This window comes from Esox lucius, chromosome 7 (genome assembly GCF_011004845.1).
Source record: "Esox lucius isolate fEsoLuc1 chromosome 7, fEsoLuc1.pri, whole genome shotgun sequence".
NCBI lineage: Eukaryota > Metazoa > Chordata > Actinopteri > Esociformes > Esocidae > Esox > Esox lucius.
In genome coordinates, this window is record NC_047575.1 from 34,266,002 (window position 1) to 34,287,897 (window position 21,896).

The 21,896-nt window shown below is 41.0% G+C and overlaps 1 protein-coding gene across 1 annotated transcript in view; it reads left to right on the forward strand.

The window, feature by feature from the left end:
• ddx10 (DEAD (Asp-Glu-Ala-Asp) box polypeptide 10) overlaps positions 1 to 21,564 on the forward strand; it is a 35,512-nt gene extending 13,948 nt beyond the window's left edge. The window contains exons 16-18 of the mRNA XM_010893535.4: positions 3,629 to 3,685; positions 17,293 to 17,417; positions 21,191 to 21,564. Coding sequence (XP_010891837.2) covers positions 3,629 to 3,685; positions 17,293 to 17,417; positions 21,191 to 21,377 — 369 coding nt within the window. The 3' untranslated portion in view covers positions 21,378 to 21,564. The remainder of the gene's footprint in view (positions 1 to 3,628; positions 3,686 to 17,292; positions 17,418 to 21,190) is intronic.
• The last annotated feature ends 332 nt before the right edge of the window (positions 21,565 to 21,896 follow it).

Below are 21,896 nucleotides of genomic sequence, written 5' to 3' on the forward strand. Positions count from 1 at the left end.
AATATATCTTGGAGTGTAGGCATTCGTGTCATGAATCCTCTCCACTCGTCGCTTGTCTCTGAATATTTTCTAACAGCATGTTAGTACACATCTGTTAGAACGCTGAATGTTCCATGTCGTTGGAATATAGGAATCTCTCCTCCAGTCTCCCTCAAAAAGCCCAGCGAATCCAGACAGAGGTACCTCCCCTCTCACCCTATTCTCCAAGCGGTCCCAGGTGCTGGGTTTGTGTTAATCCTCCTTTGTGTTGTTTGCCAGGATGCAAGTGTATTCCTGTTCAAGCAGAGAGATGGTGGCCACTAGAATACCATAGAATGCTGGATAATAGCTAGCATTTTTGTCTTCGCCACTTACGTTTCCACCAAAATATTCAGTGTTCTAACTGCAAAATTAAGAATGAATCACAATCAATTGCAGAAGATTATATGATTATTTTAATAACAGCACTATTAATTTTTTTAGCATTACAGTTTAAATGCATTTTGATCCCTATATTTCTCTTTATTCCGTGCCTTTCCAATTTCCATTTATGTTCTTGCCTCCATTGCAGCATTTCCACATAAGGTTTGGGAGAGTTAAAGATCAGGGATTGCCCTCTAATTCACATCTTACCAAGCCGTTCTTCTTGTCACAAGTCTCGCTTAACCAGGAAGAGTTCACTGTCACAAATCTCTCGGGAAGTGCTCATTCCCCTGCCCAACAACCAATTCGGATATTCATCCCAGGCGGTACTGGGCCAATTTGCGTCGCCCTCTGCTGGACCCCTGGGCGTTGTTGGTATCCTGCGACCAGGATTCAAACTCTGAGCCGCAATGTTGCAGCTGCATTGAGTGGCGGAGACTTAGATCAGTGCACCACTTGAGGGCTCCAAAATGCAAGTGATTTTCTAAACACTTTGCAATTGCTGTGACTGAACACTTTCTAAATGCTCAGTGTTACTGCAGTATTCGGTCTTATGATTGCACTTGTGGAGTACTCGGTCCAAACTGTGTTTGGGTGCTTGAGTTCTTCAGAGAAGAATGCACAGTTTGTTCTGATGCACCTATCCCTCCTCCTTGAGGCTGTATGTATAACCCAATATACATTATATTGCAGGTTGAAACCCAAATGGAAATAACTGACATAGCTGAGGCTGAATCTGGCACACCGATTGGAAGCCTGCAGGCAGTCTACTGGAGATTGGACTGGGGAGTTCAGTTATTATTTCAGAGTGAGCATAGTTTCTCACTACTAAAATGACCTGTAGAAAGTTTACTCAGCTTATCGGATTTGCAGAGAAAGTACTTTTCTTGCAATTGATTTAATATCTAGTTTCTGTTTTCCCCCCTGCTTTTTTGCTACTTAATTGTAATTTCAGAGTGTTTAGGTTATTTGATTTGTAGGCTGTAATGATTGGCCTTTGGGAGGCAGGTTTTTTTGAGAAAATGTTAAAAAAAAAAAAAGTTTAATAATTGGAAAGAACTGTGTAGTTGATGTCTGATTTTGGTTTTCAATCTGCAACACAATGACCTTTAATTCCAGATTACTCTGTGATAGAGTACCATGGTGACAGAGCCAGAGCTTAGCTGAGCTAATAGTTCCTGAGCATTTCTAGTTCATTTTGTATTTAATATTTTTATGATAATTAGTGGTCATCTGGTAGATCTGTCTAGTCACAAGTTGTTTCAAGTAGCGTGTTTCGGACAGTGTAGGCCGCTGGCTAATTCTGCTAGACTATTCTCACAGAGCAACTACTGACTAACTTTAAAATCTGTGTTTTGGTCTTTGCTTTCTGGGCTTAACCATCTGATGTTCACTGGAGTTCAGCTGTTGACATGCCTTCGTAACATGTTTGAAGAAGACCGGCATTGAAATGAGTAATTTTGTGTGTGTAATCCTAGACTTATTTCACTTTACTAGTAAAGGACACATTACATCAAAACCTCCAGGTAAAGCCAGAAGTTCATCAAACTGGCAAAATGTATTTGATGCCAAAGGAACCTGCCCTGGTGTCTTTTTTGTCTGTTAGAACATGGACCATGTACAACTCTGCTGAAGTATAGTAGGGGAGGCCACTCCCACGTGGAGGATGTCTCTTGTGTGGCTCATCTATTTTGGTGGATAATAAACTCATGTCTCTGTTTCTCCCCCACACTGTTAGCTCGTGTCTACCACTTTAACCCATTCATTTGTCGTACTTGTCAGCATTGCCAAGAAGGCATGTTGTCTTGCCGGCTGATGCTAGAAATAGAAAACAGATGCTTTCAAAATCCGTTTTAGTTTCTCCATGGCGACTCTGAGACGCTGGCCCTGAAATCAATTAGCTGCCCCGCCAGCACAGGAATCATAGCTGCCACTCCCCCTGGCCTGGGGCTAAATATGCCTCAGGTAGCTACCACTCCCCCTGACTGGGGGGCTAAATACCCTCATGTAGCTACCACTCCCCCTGATTTCAGGCTAAATATCCCTCATGTAGCTACCACTCCCCCTGACTGGGGGGCTAAATATCCCTCATGTAGCTACCACTCCCCCTGACTGCTCCACAAGGGCCCCGTCAAATACTGTCATCAAATGAAGAAACTAGGAGACCATTCTAATACTGAACTTGGACTTTTGACTTCATGGGCCTGGTGGCCCACATGAAGGCGTCACAGAGGGAAAATGGCCCTCTCCAAGACCGTCCTAATAGATCTCTAACTCAATGGTTAGTCACAACTCCCTCTGGTGCTCTCCGTCTTCTCCCATTCACTTTGTTATACTTCCTCTCGCTTGCTCCCCTGCCCCCTACCCTTTCTGAATTATTTGGAGACTGGGCTGGGGTAGATTACCATATTTTGATTTGGTCGCTGCCTAGTGCTTCTCACTAGCACTGTTAAAATGTTTTAGAAACCGCCCAGACATCCTCCCCCAGCACTCACATCCCACAGCCTGTGAACTCCAGTGAGACCCAGGGGGAAGTCCATGTTCCATTTCGGGGCAAAATGCGGAGGAAGAGGGAGCTTGGAGGGAAGCAGCCCCTCAACCACATTCTTATGTGAAATGTGGTTTTTAACTGGGATGTTTGGATCAGAAATGAAGACCCCATTAAGCCACTTCTGACATTTCCCAATGCAGTCTCCCCCTACGTCTTAATAAGCTTCCGTTTTCACACATCATCCTTATTTCCGCTGCCCCTCCACCCCCACACGGCTGTGTCAAAGCCTGTTCTGTGGTCAGGAGTTTTTCATGAATATAAAACCTTGTCCAGTAGTGACGGCAGAGGTCTTCTTCTGCTGTTTTGCCGCTTTTGGTTTTGATGTAACCTTTTGTTTTTCCGTACCGGCGGGTGTGGAGGGTCGCTTTTTGACCCGTTTTACCTCTACACATTCATCTCTCTGCACACATTTTGTTCTTTTCCTCTCTCTCCCCTATGACCCATGGCCAAATACCTAGGTTTGAGGCAGTTACCAGAATGTACCTCAACTTAAAATAAGCTACATGGATAAAAAAGAGAGAATATCCTTTTGGGGAATCTCTGTGAATCAAACGAATTACAGTAATTTCAGCAATACATAACACCTTCGGAAAGGCATTTATTAAACTCCTTTATGTGTCGCCAACACCCGTCAACAATGTTTTCCAATAATTTTATTGGTTTTCTCTCTTCCAGGAGAAGAGGCTGAAGGAGAAAGCTGCCCGAAGAGATGCCAGCAAGCAGCACAACGAGGTAACTCTCAATCACCTGTATTTTATGGTTAATTTTCTTTACCCTCATAAAAGGGGGCTGAGTTGAAAGATTTAGCATTGGTTTCAATTCTCCTCATTAGAAAAAGTCACTTAGGCAAGTAAGTGATATTCAACTTCTTTGCCAATTGGCCTTAACTGGCAGGGATTTGAGCAACGGTTAATTTTGGATTACCAGTCCCTGGAGCTCCGTGGGGACTCTCGGTAAATAACAGAATGTAACTCGGGCAATTTTCATGTTTCCTGACATGAAATACAATATTTGTATATGAATATCTATTGAATATATTGTTAGTTTGTGGATTTTAAAGAATTTTATAGCAGACCAGCATAACCATAAAAAGTTCTCCCCACCCCATGGCGAAACATGTAATATCTTGTCTCTATGGACAAGAGCAGTGGCTACCATTTTTGTTTGAATAGCGCATGATTGGCCACTACCATACTCCCTGACCCTTCCATGCTTATCTGGCCACCCCTGCACATGAATCCTAGGGAAAACAATGCCTTGTAAATGTTATTTTTGAACTAGACTGACTTGATTACCTGAATGTTATATTTCGGACTCATCAATGTAACACCAGCCTTTCATTTGATTCAGTTGCTCTTTAAACCGCCCATCACACCTTTAAATGGTTTTACTCCAGGCACTTGCTCCTTCTCACTCACTTTACATTAAACTATGGTTGTTTAAAGTGATGCCTCTGTCAGGATGCTACTATTGAACTCTATTCACGCTCCCACAGGGGAGAGCATTTGTAAAAGTGACAGGTACACCCCTCCCTCTCTGTAAGGCAGAATGACAGTGTCTTCCTCTTTACCTATGTCAGACACTGAACGCAGTGTCCCCCTGTCGACCGACCTAGCACAGCGTTATTCATTAATATAATGGGATGAGCACAATTGTATTTTACAGGGTCATCAATTTAAGCCCCACTGAGTCATTTGGAAGTGTTATATCTTCACAACAGGGGGACATGATATTCAGCAGACAAGTGCCACTTGCTCCATGGAGAGTGTATCTCCAAGTGATTCACAGCCTCTCTCCTGGCACCTAAAAGGGCGGTAGATGAACGATTAGCACCGCGTTTCCCATTTATTCATTCAGTAGCACTGGTTTGTTGCTTCTAAATTGTTGCTGTTGTCCCAATAGAAAGTTATACATTCTACAGATCAGTTACAACCTGTATCCAACCTACTGTGCAGGTTCCCAAAAGGAGTGTCAAGCTCCCAGCAGGACTTCTGTGTCGTCTCTTTTAATCTCCTTTCACTGCAGTGGCACGCATTATCCCAGCATTAGTGTCCCAGAACATGCTCCAAAGGCAGGGCCACTCTGTGGGTGAAAGCCCTGGCTTCAGCTGTGTGAGGAACAGAATAAAATCTGGATAAAACTGATTAAAACAATTTAATTTAATTTGGGAAATAACTAACATACACTCTCCTAAAGGATTATTAGGAACACCTGTTCAATTTCTCATTAATGCAATTATCTAATCAACCAATCACACGGCAGTTGCTTCAATGCATTTAGGGGTGTGGTCCTGGTCAAGACAATCTCCTGAACTCCAAACTGAATGTCAGAATGGGAAAGTAAGGTGATTTAAGCCATTTTGAGCGTGGCATGGTTGTTGGTGCCAGACGGGCCGGTCTGAGTATTTCACAATCTGCTCAGTTACTGGGATTTTCACACACAACCATTTCTAGGGTTTACAAAGAATGGTGTGAAAAGGGAAAAGCATCCAATATGCGGTCAGAGGAGAATGGGCCGACTGATTCAATCTGATAGAAGAGCAACTTTGACTGAAATAACCACACGTTACAACCGAGGAATGCTGCAAAGCATTTGTGAAGCCACAACACGCACAACCTTGAGGTGGATGGGCTACAACAGCAGAAGACCCCACCGGGTACCACTCATCTCCACTACAAATAGGAAAAAGAGGCTACAATTTGCACAAGCTCACCAAAATTGGACAGTTGAAGACTGGAAGAATGTTGCCTGGTCTGATGAGTCTCGATTTCTGTTGAGACATTCAGTTGGTAGAGTCAGAATTTGGCGTAAACAGAATGAGAACATGGATCCATCATGCCTTGTTACCACTGTGCAGGGTGGTGGTGGTGGTGTAATGGTGTGGGGGATGTTGTCTTGGCACACTTTAGGCCCCTTAGTGCCAATTGGGCATCGTTTAAATGCCACAGCCTACCTGAGCATTGTTTCTGACCATGTCCATCCCTTTATGACCACCATGTACCCATCCTCTGATGGCTACTTCCAGCAGGATAATGCACCATGTCACAAAGCTCGAATCATTTTAGATTGGTTTCTTGAACATGACAGTGAGTTCACTGTACTGAAATGGCCCCCAATAGAGCATCTTTGGGATTTGGTGGAACGGGAGCTTCGTGCCCTGGATGTGCATCCCACAAATCTCCATCAACTGCAAGATGCTATCCTATCAATATGGGCCAACATTTCTAAAGAATGCTTTCAGCACTTTGTTGAATCAATGCCATGTAGAATTAAGGCAGTTCTGAAGGCGAAAAGGGGTCAAACACAATATTAGTATGGTCTTCCTAATAATCCTTTAGGTGAGTGTATATTGTTCAGCATTAATGGTGCCCATGCCATGTTCACTAGTGCACTAATGTGACCCCCCATACCATCCTGGATGCTGGCTTTTGCACTGCGTGCTGACAACAAGCCGGATGGTCCCTCTCCTCTTTAGCCTGGAGGAGGAGGCGTTCATGAATCCCAAAAAGATTTTCACATTTCCATTTGTCAGACTGCAGGACAGTTTTCCACTTTGCCTCATAATTCAAAGTGGGCATATTTTTCTAGAAACATTTCTAAGTTTCAACATTTGATATGTTGTCTTTGTACTATTGTCTATTGAATATAGCGTTTAAATGTTTTGCATTTAGTTTTAATTTACAGTTTACGCAGCGTCCCAACTTATTTGGTTTTATGATTAAATGATGAACAGTGCAGACTGTCACCTTTTATTTCTGACTGTTTCAACATATATTTTTTATCAACTAAGAATAACAGCAGTGTGAGCATTCCATCTTCCCATTTTATGTGAGCACAGGTATTAGGACATCTGGCTCACAGGTGTTTCCGGTTGGATTGCTTGTTCACATAGGTGTGAATGTGTAGTCCCAGTTCTATTCTTTGCTTTTGCTTCTGCATTTGGTGTCAGTAGGAATAATCTAACATTAAGACTAGGGAGCTTTTAAGAAAAGCAAGTTATTTGGGTGCTAAAAGAAAATAGGAACTCAATTAGAGCCATAGCACAAGTTCGGCATAGCCAAACATTTAAATGAACCACACGGTGGCACTATATAGCAGACACGTTTATTTGTGGATCTGTTTGCCTCAGAGTGATGACACTGGGCTGGCATTCGCAGTCTCACGAACCCACAATCTATCTCCTATAGCAGTGGTTCCCATCCAGGGGTACTGGGACCCCTGGAGGTACTTGGCCTCTCCACAGGGGGTCTACTTGAAAACACTCATGACACCATAGGGTTATTAGTGAAATTAACATGAGGGGGTACTCCAAGCAGAGCACAATTCTGTCGGGTGTACAGTGACGGAAAAGGGTTGGAAACCACTTTCCTATACCATGGCAAGATTTGGACAGAACTAGGCTGAATGGTGCTTTGAGGTCTAGAATTTACCAAACTACATTGTGTGGGGCAACATTATATTGATTTGTTTAAAATGGCTTTTCTCTGTATCATATCTGTTTGACACAATAGTCTGCTTTAATGTTTTACCGGCTGCATGTATAACCAGGCCACTTACTCCTGGCAGAGATGGACTGTGTGTATTGACCATGTTCAGCCAAATATGTAACCATCCTCCCACCTACAGAGAGACAACTGGAGTATTACAGCCTGTATCAGGCAAACTCTACTGGGCAAAGGGCCTTCAACTCTCTGCCGTCCTCTCATTTATCATCCCTAACAGTTTTCCCTATCCTGCTGGAGTAACCATGGTAGCCTCAATTAAGCCGAATGCCGCTGTATTCTAGGCTACCGTACATCCAAATACTTCAGATGTTGTTTCATGGGGATATTAGGATTTGGGACGATCTTCATTTACGTTTATTTATTTAGCATGTTCGTCAGTGCAATCTGCTGTAGGAAGTGCTTCTTCGTACCGGTCCCTTGTGGGAATCGAACCCACTGCCTTGGCATTGCTTTACCTATTCATAAAATCTCTGATGGATAAAAGATGAATAATTCGAACCATTAAACTTAATTAAACTTACCATTCTGAATTTAGGCTATTAGTACAGTATAAAGCATGTTTAAGATGTGAATGACTTCTTCTGCGATGAAGAATACACCCCAGAACATACACACAAGCAACCTCATATGAATTATAACTTACCTTAATTTTGAATTCTGTGTCAACACCAGGTTTAGTATCACCATACACTATACTATGTACAATATTCCGTACCAAAACAAAACCATTGAAGAAAGGTATACTAGTCCCAGAATGAGAGTCTGGGACTAGTAATAGATAACGTCTTGTGAGTTCAATATATATATTGTAATCAAATATTAAACAAAAATATGTAGCAGATGTATTTCTGACACCTCTCACTATTGTCAGCACTAAGATTTGCTGTGTTAGGTTTGTAGAAAAAAGCCCTGTGTTCACCTCAAGAACCAGTGGAATTGAAAATGGAATTGAGCTCGACTGTGTTCCAAAAAATAAAACAGTTCCTTCCATGTGGAATGACCCATCATCATCCATTGAGGATTTCTTCGTTGACGAGTCACATTGCTAGTCTTTCCCTTAGCCCTCTTATTTTCACCAGCTGCCTAAGATGGCCCAAACTGTCCACGCCCCTCCAGCTGCTGTGGACCTTCGACATAGGGATAAGACTCCCACAAGCCATGGGATTTTAAAGATTTCTTACTGAAGTGCTCTTAAAGGGATAGGTTGACTTTAAAAGTAATAGATGGAAATAGTTAATTTAATGGCCTCTAATGTAGGCCTGGTCCCTGTGATAAAATTGACTGCTTTTGTAAATATTTCATACACTTCTGTTGACTGTCCTTAAACTAAAAAACTAATGTTTACCATACACTGTGTTCGTAATTTCTCTTAATGCAGTTTATTTAGGCGCACATTTTTTTTTATCACATACCATGCTCCTTGAAAGTATGTGAACCCCTTGTGGAATTATAGATAGTTTTTAGTATTCACCATGAAATCTTTATTTAATCAGGACCAGTCTTTTTTGTCATAACAGGTTTATAGTTACTAATTCCATATGTTGGTTTAGAGAAAACCATGCATGTAGAAGAAAAACACAATAAGGAATTTAATGTAAAAAGTAAAAATATAAGTGAACCCCCAGTTAAATTGTTTATATTAGGTCGAATCAGGTGGGTAAATAATTGGGTACCAAATGAACCAATCAATGAAGGGATCTTTTGGAAAGGTGAGATTCTGCTTAGTCAACCATCGGTAGGCTGTTTTTATCTCCATATTTATTTACAGTTTCACAAAACGAATCCATATAATTTATATAAATACAAAATGGATGGACATCTGTGTTGGCTGAGGTTATTATATATTTTTTTTATTGGTTGTTTGAAGTCTTGGTAACTTGTTTGACACACACTTTTTACGTGTTATACATTGTACCCATCTGCTGATGAACCAAACAATGCTCTTTACCGTACAGATTTTAAATGAGTTGCCGTAACCCATATAAGAATTTGTGTGAGGGAAAAATATCTTCGGCCACTTTACGCACTGTACGTTAAGTCATTCCCGAAGTGGTACTTGTGGTAGTTGTGTATATATAAATCTAAGGCTTTGGAGACCCTTATCAGCTTCACACAGACTAGTGCTTGAGCAAACAGTTTGATAGCGGCCCTACCAATTCTAGTTAGCTCGCTTAGCTCACTGACATTTAAGCAGAGCTGATTAAAACACCTATGGGAGTAGATGGACCACCACTCACTGCCTCTCTTATAAATAGACAACTCCCAAGACCAAAATGTATCAAACAAAGACCCCACTATGGACAGATGGCATTTTGCTTGACTCATTTCCACCAGGAGACGTGTATTACTGTGATGGCATGCCAATAGTGCCACAATGCCTCAATACACTGCATCACAATTTCAAGTTGGAAGGGGTAGCTGCTCTTTGTTGCCATTTAAGTCAGCTTTGCAGAGAATTTGGCAGCAGTTTGATGGTCAATGGAAAATGTTTCTCTGCTCTCCCTGGAATAGTTCTGTCTGATAGAGATGCCTGGAAGCATCCATTTTAGGAGGGTGTCCTCAGTTTCAAAATGGAGGCAGTCATGTCCCTTATTTTCCCTCACTAGGGGATCCTTCTCATAGCAGTCGTCTGCAAATGCAGGTGTGTGGATGTAGTAATGAATCATCCAATCAATACCTCTACATTGTTGTAGGGACGAGGTATTCTTCTTACCCCTGGACTGTTAATGGACCTGATTGTGCTTGTGTGTTCTGTAACTACACGTTCATTGTTTCTGAACTGGTGCTACCATTTTGTCCTATTTTCTTTTAATTAGTACCTCAAAGCCTGTCTCTCAAAGGGGTTACCCACCCAAAACCACACATTTCTAATATACTATATAATATTATCTAATATCAAATGTGTGCTTTGAATGAAAAGGTTTTTGACTCTCCCTCACCTGCCGTGAAGTCAGAAGGCAAGACCATGAATTGAAATTAAATTGGACATCACAAAATTGGTGGGGTAGAAGATTGGACTAAAGCAATTCTCTTAGGCTTTTTTCTTCACCCACCAAGGCATGCATTCTACATTTGCATACTGTTATGGAGTCTGAACGGATTAATGTTATCTAATGAGTGGGTGTAATGTTAAGCTTTTGGTTTACTTTTATAGTCTTATAACCTTTTACTATATTATCTATAAACCCTCTTGGATTTAGCATCTGTGTACTTTTGAATCCTGGCAAGCCTCTTCAGTATTTGATGAAATCCTGATTAGGAATGCAGAGGGCTAGATATGCTTTCACCATTGAATGTATGACAGGTTACTAATAAATGTTACTGCCATGCCTCTTGAGTTCGCTTTCCACTTTTCCTGTAGTTCAGCTTTCAGAGGTGAAATGCTAAATGAGAATCCTTCACCAAGGAAAGGTCTGACATTTGATAAAGATCCACCAGGGAGAGTGAGCTGTGGTGACATCTCAGAATCTCCAGAAATAGTCCTGGGTTCTGTCTCACAAATTTTCCTCCATCTTCTATTGCTTCTTCAAACGCAATTCAATCTGACTTGGCCATACTTTGTTAGTGTTTCATGTGTAATTGTTCGGCCACTGTTGATTGATTAATTAGTCAACTTTGAATGGTATTAGACTATACATCAACCCTCTGGCATTCTGAGCCATCTGCCTCCTTATGAAGAGAACGTAATCTATTTTTCTTAATCGATGCCCTAATAATCAATACCCTATTTCTTTAAAGGTACATATTCTGGACCCAGCTGTGTAGACTTAGCCAACTGTACTCCAAAAAAGGAGTAGGTGGAAATGTGGCTCCCTGGATGATGAACTCTGTGTAGATGAGTGTGTCTTGAAAAATTCATGTCCAGTATTTTGCAGTTTAAAGAGTCACATACATTTTATGGTCTCCTAAACGCTAAGTGATTACAGCATTTATTTAAACATTTATAGGATGTAGTGCTTGCTAGCTTGAGCCATATTCAGCCGGAACCAGGCATGACTTTTGTGTGCATGCAGATTGTCAGACATCTTAATTGATTGTGACCTCACAGGAGGTGCCTCTGATGTGAGTTAGTACTGCTTACACCGTATAGGCTTGTTAAAGAAGGCTGTGTGCACACTGCTGACAAACATTGCATGGTGTTGAAAGTTAATGTTTAACTTTGACCTTAACATAATGGTGGCATAGAAAACCTCTGTATAATAAAGCAATAAGGTACAAGAACTTGTGGTATATGGCCAATAAACTACTGCTAAGGTATGTTCTTAGACCCAACACTAACCAACGTGCCTGGATGAAGCCTTAAGTGGAAGAATATAAGCCATATACTGCACATGTAGCAACATAAATTGAACACTCTAAAGTTAGGATGTCATACTTGTGGTGTACAGTCTAATTAATATACCACAAATTTAATTCGATCAGTATTTAGGGTTCCAACCATTTTAAACAACAGTTTTAAAATATTGCTGTACTGTATCCTGTTTTCCATACATATGCTTCCATATAGTGTAAAAAGATTGCACATTTCCCATTAACGGTCCTCTCTGTATTGCATAGCAAGTATGGTCCGATTCCCCCACACAGTATCTGCCATATGTCTGAAAAGGTTTTCAGTTTCTAAGGAAACACTGGCTCTTTGCTCGGCTAAATATGGCATACTTGTTATGAGTCCATAAGTCTCTCTAGAGGGGGCTGAGATTGCTCTAACTGTGGCTGTATTGAACAACAGAACTCATATTGAAGATAATGAGAAGAGACCACTCGCAGGCCTGCTTGGTGGTGAGGATTTATGCTTCCAGTTCATCAGTAGATCATGTTTACCGCACTGTCAGATTAGTTTTTTTTTGGTACTATCCTGTTGGGCAAAGTGAGATAAATTAAGCATGTTTGTTTTTTATTTGTAGGTACAGTGCCTCCAGAAAGTATTCAGACCCCTTTCACTTTCTCACAATGTTTTGTGTTTTAGAGACATTTTAAATGTTAACCATAATGACAAAGCCAGAACAATGTTTTCCGATGTACTTTTATTTAAACTGAGATATATTCATGTATTTCTTTAGTATTAAGATCCTTTCCTATGATACTTCAAATTGAACTCTGATGCATCTTGTGTTCTTTGATCATCTTTGATCTCTGTAGGACTTAATTGGAGTCCATCTGTGGCAAATTCAGTTGGTTGGACATGATTTAGAAAGCCACTCACATTTCCTGTATTAGGTCCCCCACTTCCCAGTAAATGTCAGCAAAAACAAATCCATGTTGTCCAAGGAACTCTCAGTAGACGTCTGAGATAGAATTTTGTACTAAAGCATTGCAAGCAAGTTTGAATCCACCATAACTCTTCACCTGGCAAATACCATCCATACGGTGAAGCATAATGGTGGGAGCATCATGCTATGGGGTGCTTCACAGTGGCACGGACTCAGAGGCAAGTCAGGAATGAGGCAAAATACAGAGATGTCCTTGAAAACCTGATTCAGAAAGCACAGGCTCTAAGAATAGGGGAAGATTCATCATTCAGCATTCGACTATAAACACAGCCAAGACAACACATTTTCTTTGTATGAATTAGCACACATTTCTATGTTGTTTGTACTTCGTCAGTTGTGTTAGTTTGTTGGCTAAGTATTTTTTTTAATCAGTTATTAATTAAGTCTCTTGATAAAACAATGTGGTGAAATTGAAGGGTTCTGAATACTTTCCAATGGCACTGAAATAATCAGCTGTGGAAAAGTGCAGTACTCAAATGATTGAGAAATGCACTCGCATTGTGTGAGTCTCATTGAATCCCTCCCTGCTCTGGTTCAGGGGTCTGACTTTTTATCTCCCTGATGTCAGCATGGCAGTGGGGGCAACTCTTGTTTTCATTCTGTACACGTGGACAGTACTGTTCGTACCGCAAGTCTCTGTCAGCAGAATTTGAAATGAATCCCACAAAAGCTAGGTCTCCAGACAGTGAATTGGTTTACAGTCCACACTGCCTCTGAATCTCTCTCCCTTTACAGCAAAACGAGCCACAGGAACAAACACTAATACTCCTACTTGGTGTTCCAACATTAGATGAAATAGTTATTACATTCCCCTAAATACTAAAATCGCTACAATGAAGTTCTTCCCTATTCTGTCACCTTAACTCTAGGTTTTAAATGGCTATAGTGGTTTGTAAAGGAGTAGCTTGGAACTTTAACGTTGAAATGTTACTAAAAAGTACAGGAGATTGTCCTTATTGGGCTCGCACAGGAGACATGGCTGTTGCGTCAGTGTCATCCATTATATTTAGAACTCTGCTTACATTTAACTTATATTGGCTATATCTTGATTTAAATCAGCAAAGCGCTCTGAGGTATTTACTTACCTGCACTCTACAACCACCAGAATGTTGGAAAATCCATACTGCACGTTCTGCTTGGAAAGCTAAGTAAGGGGGTTCGTGCGTTACTGTAGCCAACTGCCATCATTTTGTGCTTATAACCCTCTTGTCCCCAGTAGTCTCTGGAGTCATGCCATTTTACTGTTTGAGGTAAAAGTCTTGGCCATGATACCAATTGTCAAACATTCTTTGTTGGAGGTCTCACCTTTATTTACACTGAAATTCCTTTGTGGACAATTGACATGACATAGGATGTTGTGTAATATGCACCCGTATCATTTCTGCTGTGTAAATGTTATGAAACTTTAACAATCCTTCTTTCATTCACTGCAAACATTAAAATACAATTATTAATTAGGTACCTTTTTTTAGTGGTCAAACTGTATACTCTAGAACACCCTCCAATTCAGCAGAAAGTAATAATATCTCCCAAAATTAACTGTTTCAGAATGTCATGGTGTGAGACCTCTGATAGCCTGTTACATTGGTGCATATCAAGTGTAGATAAGAGTAAAAATAAGGTACATGTACACTTTGAACCTGTGTCAGTTAAGCATTTTCCCAGTCACTAGACAGTCCTCTCATTTGCATATTCCGATCAAGAGAGGGAATTACCTTTCAATGACTGACTTGCTGAGAGACCGTTTAGGAATGTTAAGAGTTATCCGTTTTGATTGCTGGTGACTTACTGTGCCTTTGGAAAGTATTCAGATGCTATAATTTTCTAAATGTGTGCCAATTTATTGAAAATGGGAAAACGGAAGTCTCTTGTACGTTAGTATTCACATCCTTTATTTACAAACCCGATTTCAATAAAGTTGGGACACTATACAAATTGTGAGTAAAAAAGGAATGGAATAATTTACAAATCTCAAACTTATATTTAATTCACAATAGAATATAGATAACATATCGAATGTTGAAAGTGAGACATTTTGTAGTGTCATGCCAAATATTGGCTCATTTTGGATTTCATGAGAGCTACACATTCCAAAAAAGTTGGGACAGGTAGCAATAAGAGGTGGGAAAAGTTAAATGTACAGATAAGGAACAGCTGGAGGACCAATTTGCAACTTAGTATGTCAATTGGCAACATGATTGGGTATAAAAAGAGCCTCTCAGAGTGGCAGTGTCTCTCAGAAGTCAAGATGGGCAGAGGATCACCAATTCCCCCAATGCTGCGGTGAAAAATAGTGGAGCAATATCAGAAAGGAGTTTCTCAGAGAGAAATTGCAAAGAGTTTGAAGTTATCATCATCTACAGTGCATAATATCATCCAAAGATTCAGAGAATCTCTGTGCGTAAGGGACAAGGCCGGAAAACCATCCTGGATTCCCGTGATCTTCGGGCCCTCAGACGGCACCGCATCACATACAGGAATGATACTGTAATGGAAATCACAACATGGGCTCAGGAATATTTCCAGAAAACATTGTCGGTGGACCCAATCCACCGTGCCATTCGCCGCTGCCAGCAAAAACTCTATAGGTCAAAAAAGAAGCCGTATCTAAACAGGATCCAGAAGCGCAGGTGTTTTTTCTGGGCCAAGGATCATTTAAAATGGACTGTGGAAAAGTGTTCTGTGGTCAGACAAATCAAAATTTGAAGTTCATTTTGGAAAACTGGGACGCCATGTCATCCGGACTAAAGAGGACAAGGACCACCCAAGTTGTTATCAGCGCTCGGTTCAGAAGCCTGCACCTCTGATGGTATGGGGTTGCATGAGTGTGTTTGGCATGGGCAGCCTACACATCTGGAATGGCACCATCAATGCTGACAGTTATATCCAAGTTCTAGAACAACATATGCTCCCATCCAGACGTCTTCGCTTTCAGGGAAGACCTTGCATTTTCCAACATGACAATGCCAGACCACATACTGCATCAATTACAATGTCATGGCTGCATAGAAGAAGGATCTGGGTACTGAAATGGCCAGCCTGCAGTCCAGATCTTTCACCCATAGAAAACATTTGGCGCATCATAAAGAGGAAGGTGCGACAAAGAAGACCTAAGACAGTTGAGCAACTAGAAGCCTGTATTAGACAAGAATGGGACAACATTCCTATTTATAAACTTGAGCAACTTGTCTCCTCAGTCCCCAGACGTTTGCAGTCTGTTATAAAAAGAGGAGGGGATGCCACACAGTGGTAAACATGGCCTAGTCCCAACGTTTTTGAGAAGTGTTGATGCCATAACATTTAAAATCAACTTATTTTTCCCTTAAAGTGATACATCTCCTCAGTTTAAACATTTGATATGTCATCTATGTTGTATTCTGAATAAAATATTGAAATTTGAAACTTTCACATCATTGCATTCGGTTTTTATTCACAATTGTACACTGTCCCAACTTTTTTTGGAATCGAGTTTGTAGAATTTCGGTAACGCATCTTTGACAGTGCTGACATCTTTGCTTCTTCTTGGGTGTGCCTCTACCAGCTTTGCACACCTGGATTGGAACTGCAATCTTTAGGTTTCTCCACAGATGTTCAGTGTGGTTTAAGTCCAGACTTTGGCTGGCCCGCTCGGATATTCACCAGCTGGCGATGGAGTGTGCTCTGGATCCGCAGGTTATTAATCAAATCCAGTCAGAGCTGCCAGTACAGTGAACAACTGAGTTTTAGTTGCTTTGTGTACATTATGCCTATGACTACTGTCTTTGTGTACATTATGCCTATGACTACTGTCTTTGTGTACATTATGCCTATGACTACTGTCTTTGTGTACATTATGCCTATGACTACTGTCTTTGAATTGGCTGTGCCCAAACTGAGTCAGTAGCAGGGTCTTTGTGATCTGGCCATGATTTTTATTTCATATGTGACTTTTCCAGAATAATTCATTTCAAATGCATTTCATATTGATGTTGACTATTGTGTTATTAATGTATGTTTTATATCTGTTGATTTAATTTTCTTCAAATGTTTATAGAATGTTTGTCTGGGGACACAAATGTCAGTTTAGGGTGACGTTGCCTCCTAAAGCCTGGTAGTGCCTGTACTGAACTCACTAACACATGGTTTACATGGCTCTCCTTCAGGCTTATATCTGTCGTGTAAATCTATCAAGCAGGTTTCATTTTTACCCTTTTTTTATCCCACCACTGTACTAGCAGTATTCCTTTGGCGTTCATTATATTAATTCATTTTCCAGAGCTTGTTTTGGCCTGCCCTGCAATATTGCTCTATGCTATCTTCAAACTTAATGTTGTTTGGCAAAAATGATTCTCCTCATTTACGTTGATACCCCCTTCTCACTGTCATTTTATTCATGGTTTGCATTGCCACGTCCCACAAACCTTTAATCTGACCCCCACTCACCGTATTGTGTCATTTTTGAAGTTCGCAAGACATTTCTCTAAACATTTGGTGCAGCGTTAATTGATTCTTCAGACAATTTGGTAGCTTTTCTTTCCCCTGACGTATTTGAAGTAACAGTGTGTTTTGTCTTTTTTTGTCCCAGGAGCCGGGTGAGGCAGAAGAGGTGGAACCATACATAGAGGTTGACAGTGGAGAGGAGTTCGACCCGAGCACGCTGCCTGACCCAGACAAACTACACAATGACTCTGAGGAAGATAACCAAAGCAGGTAAAACCTGTTGGAAATAATATGCGTACTAGACTAAAGGCTCCCAGTAAGGCATTTAAAATCAGTTGACCATGCAACTCCTGAACATTAAGGATTTTCTGTCTAGTGGAACTGGAAGAACCTGCGTCACTTCAACCAAGGCTAGATGTCTGTATGTCACTAACACGTCCAAAACATTTCAAAACTACCAAGCAAAATGTAGAAGCTATATGGGCTTGTGATCAAGCAGTGGTCTGACATTTCACAACGTAATGAGCTGCTCAGCGTTATAGGCCTGCTGGTTGGTTGTAGCAGGGTGATTTCTATTAAGCATTCCTAGATTCATTAGGTTTGCAGTGTTGTATTCATGCTCTGCTGCCTGGAGTTATTGGGATTGGTGGTGTAATTGGCTCCGGAGCGGAGTTATCCCCTCTCTAGGAAGGAGGACCTCCTCTCCAGGCTGCCATGGCTGAGGCATTGATCGCGAGGCGGCAGCCGATAGGCTATAAAGTGTGTAATTAGAGGTAAATTTAGAGGGGCAGCCGAGGGTGAAGGGCAATGTGGCCTCTTGCTACAGAGTGTTGCACCAAGGATTTAAAGGCAGGCAAGGCTACTGGTTTTCTGCTCCATGTCTTCCGTTCTTTTCGTAATGTCATATGTGTCCAATACTATGTGTTGCCGTGCTTGATGACTTGTCTCACCCTCTCCCTCCATCTCCTTTTAATCTCCCTCTCCGTTCTGCTGGGAGTGGAGGAGTGTGGAGGCGCAGAATAGGGGATGTTCCTTCCCTCTTCTCTTTGAGCCCACTAGATCTCAGGGCTGGTGTTGTGCAGATTTACTGTCCAGTCCCCCAGCATTCACTGCGTGACTATGCAGGCCTGTTACCACGGAGATCTACCCCCAACCATGCCAGCCTGCCCGCATCTCTTCTCAGGACTGTTTTATACCAGGGAGGGGTTTTCTCAGAACGCCACCACTTATCACCCGTGCCTTGACACCTTCTGCTGCAACACCCCCCCCCCCCCCCACACACACACACACACACACACACACACACACTCTTTCGTATCATGTGTATTAACACCACCTCCCGGTGCCTTCACCTGGCGGCTTTCCACACACTGCTGTCTGGAACCTCCCCTCTCTGCTGCTTTATAGCCGGGCCGTTACACTGCTCCAACGATACCATCCATTCACTGTGGGCTAGTCTCTGCTTAGTCTGTCCTCTCCCTGCAAAGGCTGCAGTCACACACATAGCTATGACTTGGAAGTACAGTTATTTCAACTGGGATTTTCTGTCTTGCGGTATTTCCTAGGAGATAGGCAGGACATTTGTACTCCAGCCATGATTTTATCGGTTTTAGCAACAAAAAAAAAAGAGAAAGCCGTACCCTGCTTTGGACAGTATAATATTTAAATAGTTGCTATAGGCCTTAATTTGCTTTGCCTGATAGTGCCCAAGAACATACAGTGAATTTGGTCAGATATTTTAGTGGGTTGTAATATTAGTCTGAGAGTCTGAGAGAAAACAATTACACCAAAGTTAGGTGCTTGTTTCATTTGTTTTGTAGTTAAACATGCAATTTTCAAATGTAGAAAATATTGCTGTTATTTCAACCCCATGGAATTTTACTGGAGTCAGGTTTTTGAATACCTTGGTAAGCAATGGGGCTCGATTTCCAATATAAATCTAACTTCAGCCTTAGTGTTCAGATTTATCAACATGCATTCCATAATCAACATACATCCCTGTAGACCTCTGGAAAACTATTAATATCAGCCTGGAAAGGGTTGCAAAGACATTTCTAAGGCTCTGGGTCTCTACAGGAAGCAATCTAAGCCGTATTGTCCATATGGAGAAAGTTTGTGACAGTAGTGAATCTTACCAGGAGGGGCGGTCCTTGAGGGGCGGTTCTTCCAAAATGTCTCCCTAAAAGATTATCAGAAAATCATCCTGGAACTCACAAAGCACCCTAGAACAAAGAACCTTAGGATTTCATGGCGAATTAGCAAAGCTGCAACCACTGCTCACTAAGAACATCAATGTTCATTTTGAGTTTGACAAAAAAAACACCTGGATGATCTTCAATAGTTTGGGTTGTGTCAGGGCCTGGTAGATTTGCATTAAAAAATGTGCAATAGTTCTACACACAGTAGAAATAGTTTCTTACAGAATTGTATGAATTGTTTTGATACAGGTGTCCATGCAGTTACTGCATCTTGTCATGTAGTTATTGCATTACAGAGAATTACATTTAGCTGAATCAGGACTTACCATTATCTAGAATGCTAGGTGTAAATATCTCAACTTGCTGTGAAATGCAACAGTCTTCCAAACCAATTCAGATTGCATCAGAATATTCTTCTGGATGTCTTTGATTTCTCTTTTTTTACCACTGTGCCATAACTCTCCTTGGTCATCTTTTTGACGTTATCAACGGCACTTGGATTTATGGCACAGCAGGAAAACATAGAACGGTGTGCTGACACGTTATCCTGAATAAGATGTAGATATAACATGAGTTGGGTTGGAGTGTTTTGCAGTGTTTATAATACATACCTGGACATATTTTCGTAGCAAGTGGTAAGAAATCAGTCGGCAGTTTGTGACAAATTCTTTCTTATACGTCTGTCATGTAAATGTAGATAAAATTTATAATTTGGTTCATGTGGGTTTGTTTGAATTTTTGTCCAATAAAGGAACTGAAGAACCAGAAATGAATAGGGCTCCAACCAGGCAGTTACTAGTACCAGCTTCCTCATCCTAGTAGTTGGCTGGGAGAGACGTACATGATAGTAGTTTTATTTAAACGTGCCGAAGACCTAATTAAATTAGCCATGTCAGATTATAGTTTGTAAATCAAATAATTTTTAAAAACTTTGCTCTACTTTGGCTGGGATAAATCAAATGTCGTTATAGTTATGGCTACAACCCAACACTAGCCATGATTAATTTGAGACAATATAAATAAAATGTATCATTTGTTGACACTATTCTAGTCTTTACATTATAAACTAGCTCACAGTTCTGGGTGAATCTACTGAAAAGCCTTAAATTATTCAATAGACCCTTGGTGTTGAGGATGATTTACCCAAACAATTGAGGCAGTCATGCGTTAGCTAACATTTGCAAACATCCAGCTGTAATCTACATGCTGAGCTTTCCTTATTTTTGGAACTTCTGTTAAGATTTATTCTTTCAAAATCCTTTTTTTATTTTTTTATCCTCTAGCCAAAAGTTTTGCTACGATGTGCCTTGATGAATAAGATCCCAAAATGTTCTGCAAGCTTGGGAACTTTTTTGAATTTGTAGTATTCCGCACACCTGCACCAGAACTGTGGAGTGTCAAGAATCATAGGTGTAGATAATTGGAGAGATGACTTCATCAACAATGACTCTGCATTTCACTCTGGTCCTTGTTCACACGAAGAAGCATTCTACACCCACTTTATCCACACCATTTGACTCGATCAAAGTTAAATCTTGTACTACAATTTTACAGTAGACTTCCTTTGTCTGGCAATTATATCTTTTTTTTTTATCCATTAGGCTTTTGTTGGTGTTCTCATCCTTACACTGAATCAGAATCGGCATCATTTCACTTCAGTTCTAATTGGAAGACTTGGAAGCAAGGCGTTTCTATAATTTGTCTTGCTCGGATCTCCTTGGTCCACGCCGTGTCTCATAACTCCTTTAAATGCCCACCGCAGATCCATAGAGTGACCCTCACTGTGTACGGAACGTCCCTTGATGTGAGAAACTGATTGTTCAACCCCCTCTCCTCTCTTTAAAGCCCTCCTGCGGAGACGAGGAAGCGCAGCCACAGTGACAGCAGCAGTTGCTCTGATGAGGAGGAAGAGGAGGCAGTGGGGAGCAGGAAAAGACCCAGGCGACAGGCTGCCTCCTTGCCCCTGGACACTGGCCTCTCTTTGGCTGAGGATGAAGAGCTGGTCATGCATCTGTTGGGGAACCGAAGCTGAAAATGGTTCCAAAGGACATTTTCTCTGTGGAACCTCTCCACTGTCTTACATTATATGGGGATTTTGGCCACCTTATTTGGCACATTGTTAGTTGCCACCTGACTTGTGATTGTTTAATGATGATTACCTGTGCTTGTTTGGCATATAAAATATAATTTGGGAAATAAACATTGTCTTTTGACAGATGCTTTTGCTTCAGGGTGGGTGATTCCACTGATTCTGGGCGTTTTTGGTCATATCTTATAAAGAAGATAGGTGTGTTAAATTTCCCAACAAACATTTTCCAGTATTAATAGATTAAATTAATGAATATACCAAATTGAGTGCCAAAATAATTAAATATCTTAAATCCAACTTAGTGGATTCATTTAAAATATGTATTCTTTTTAGACTTTACATTCTGTTGCTTTACCATGTGTGATTGTGATTGATTCTTTTAAATTATCTCTCCAAAATAGTAACAGTAAAAATATATACATTATCCTGTTTGTGAAATATTTACCCCAATATTTATGTTTG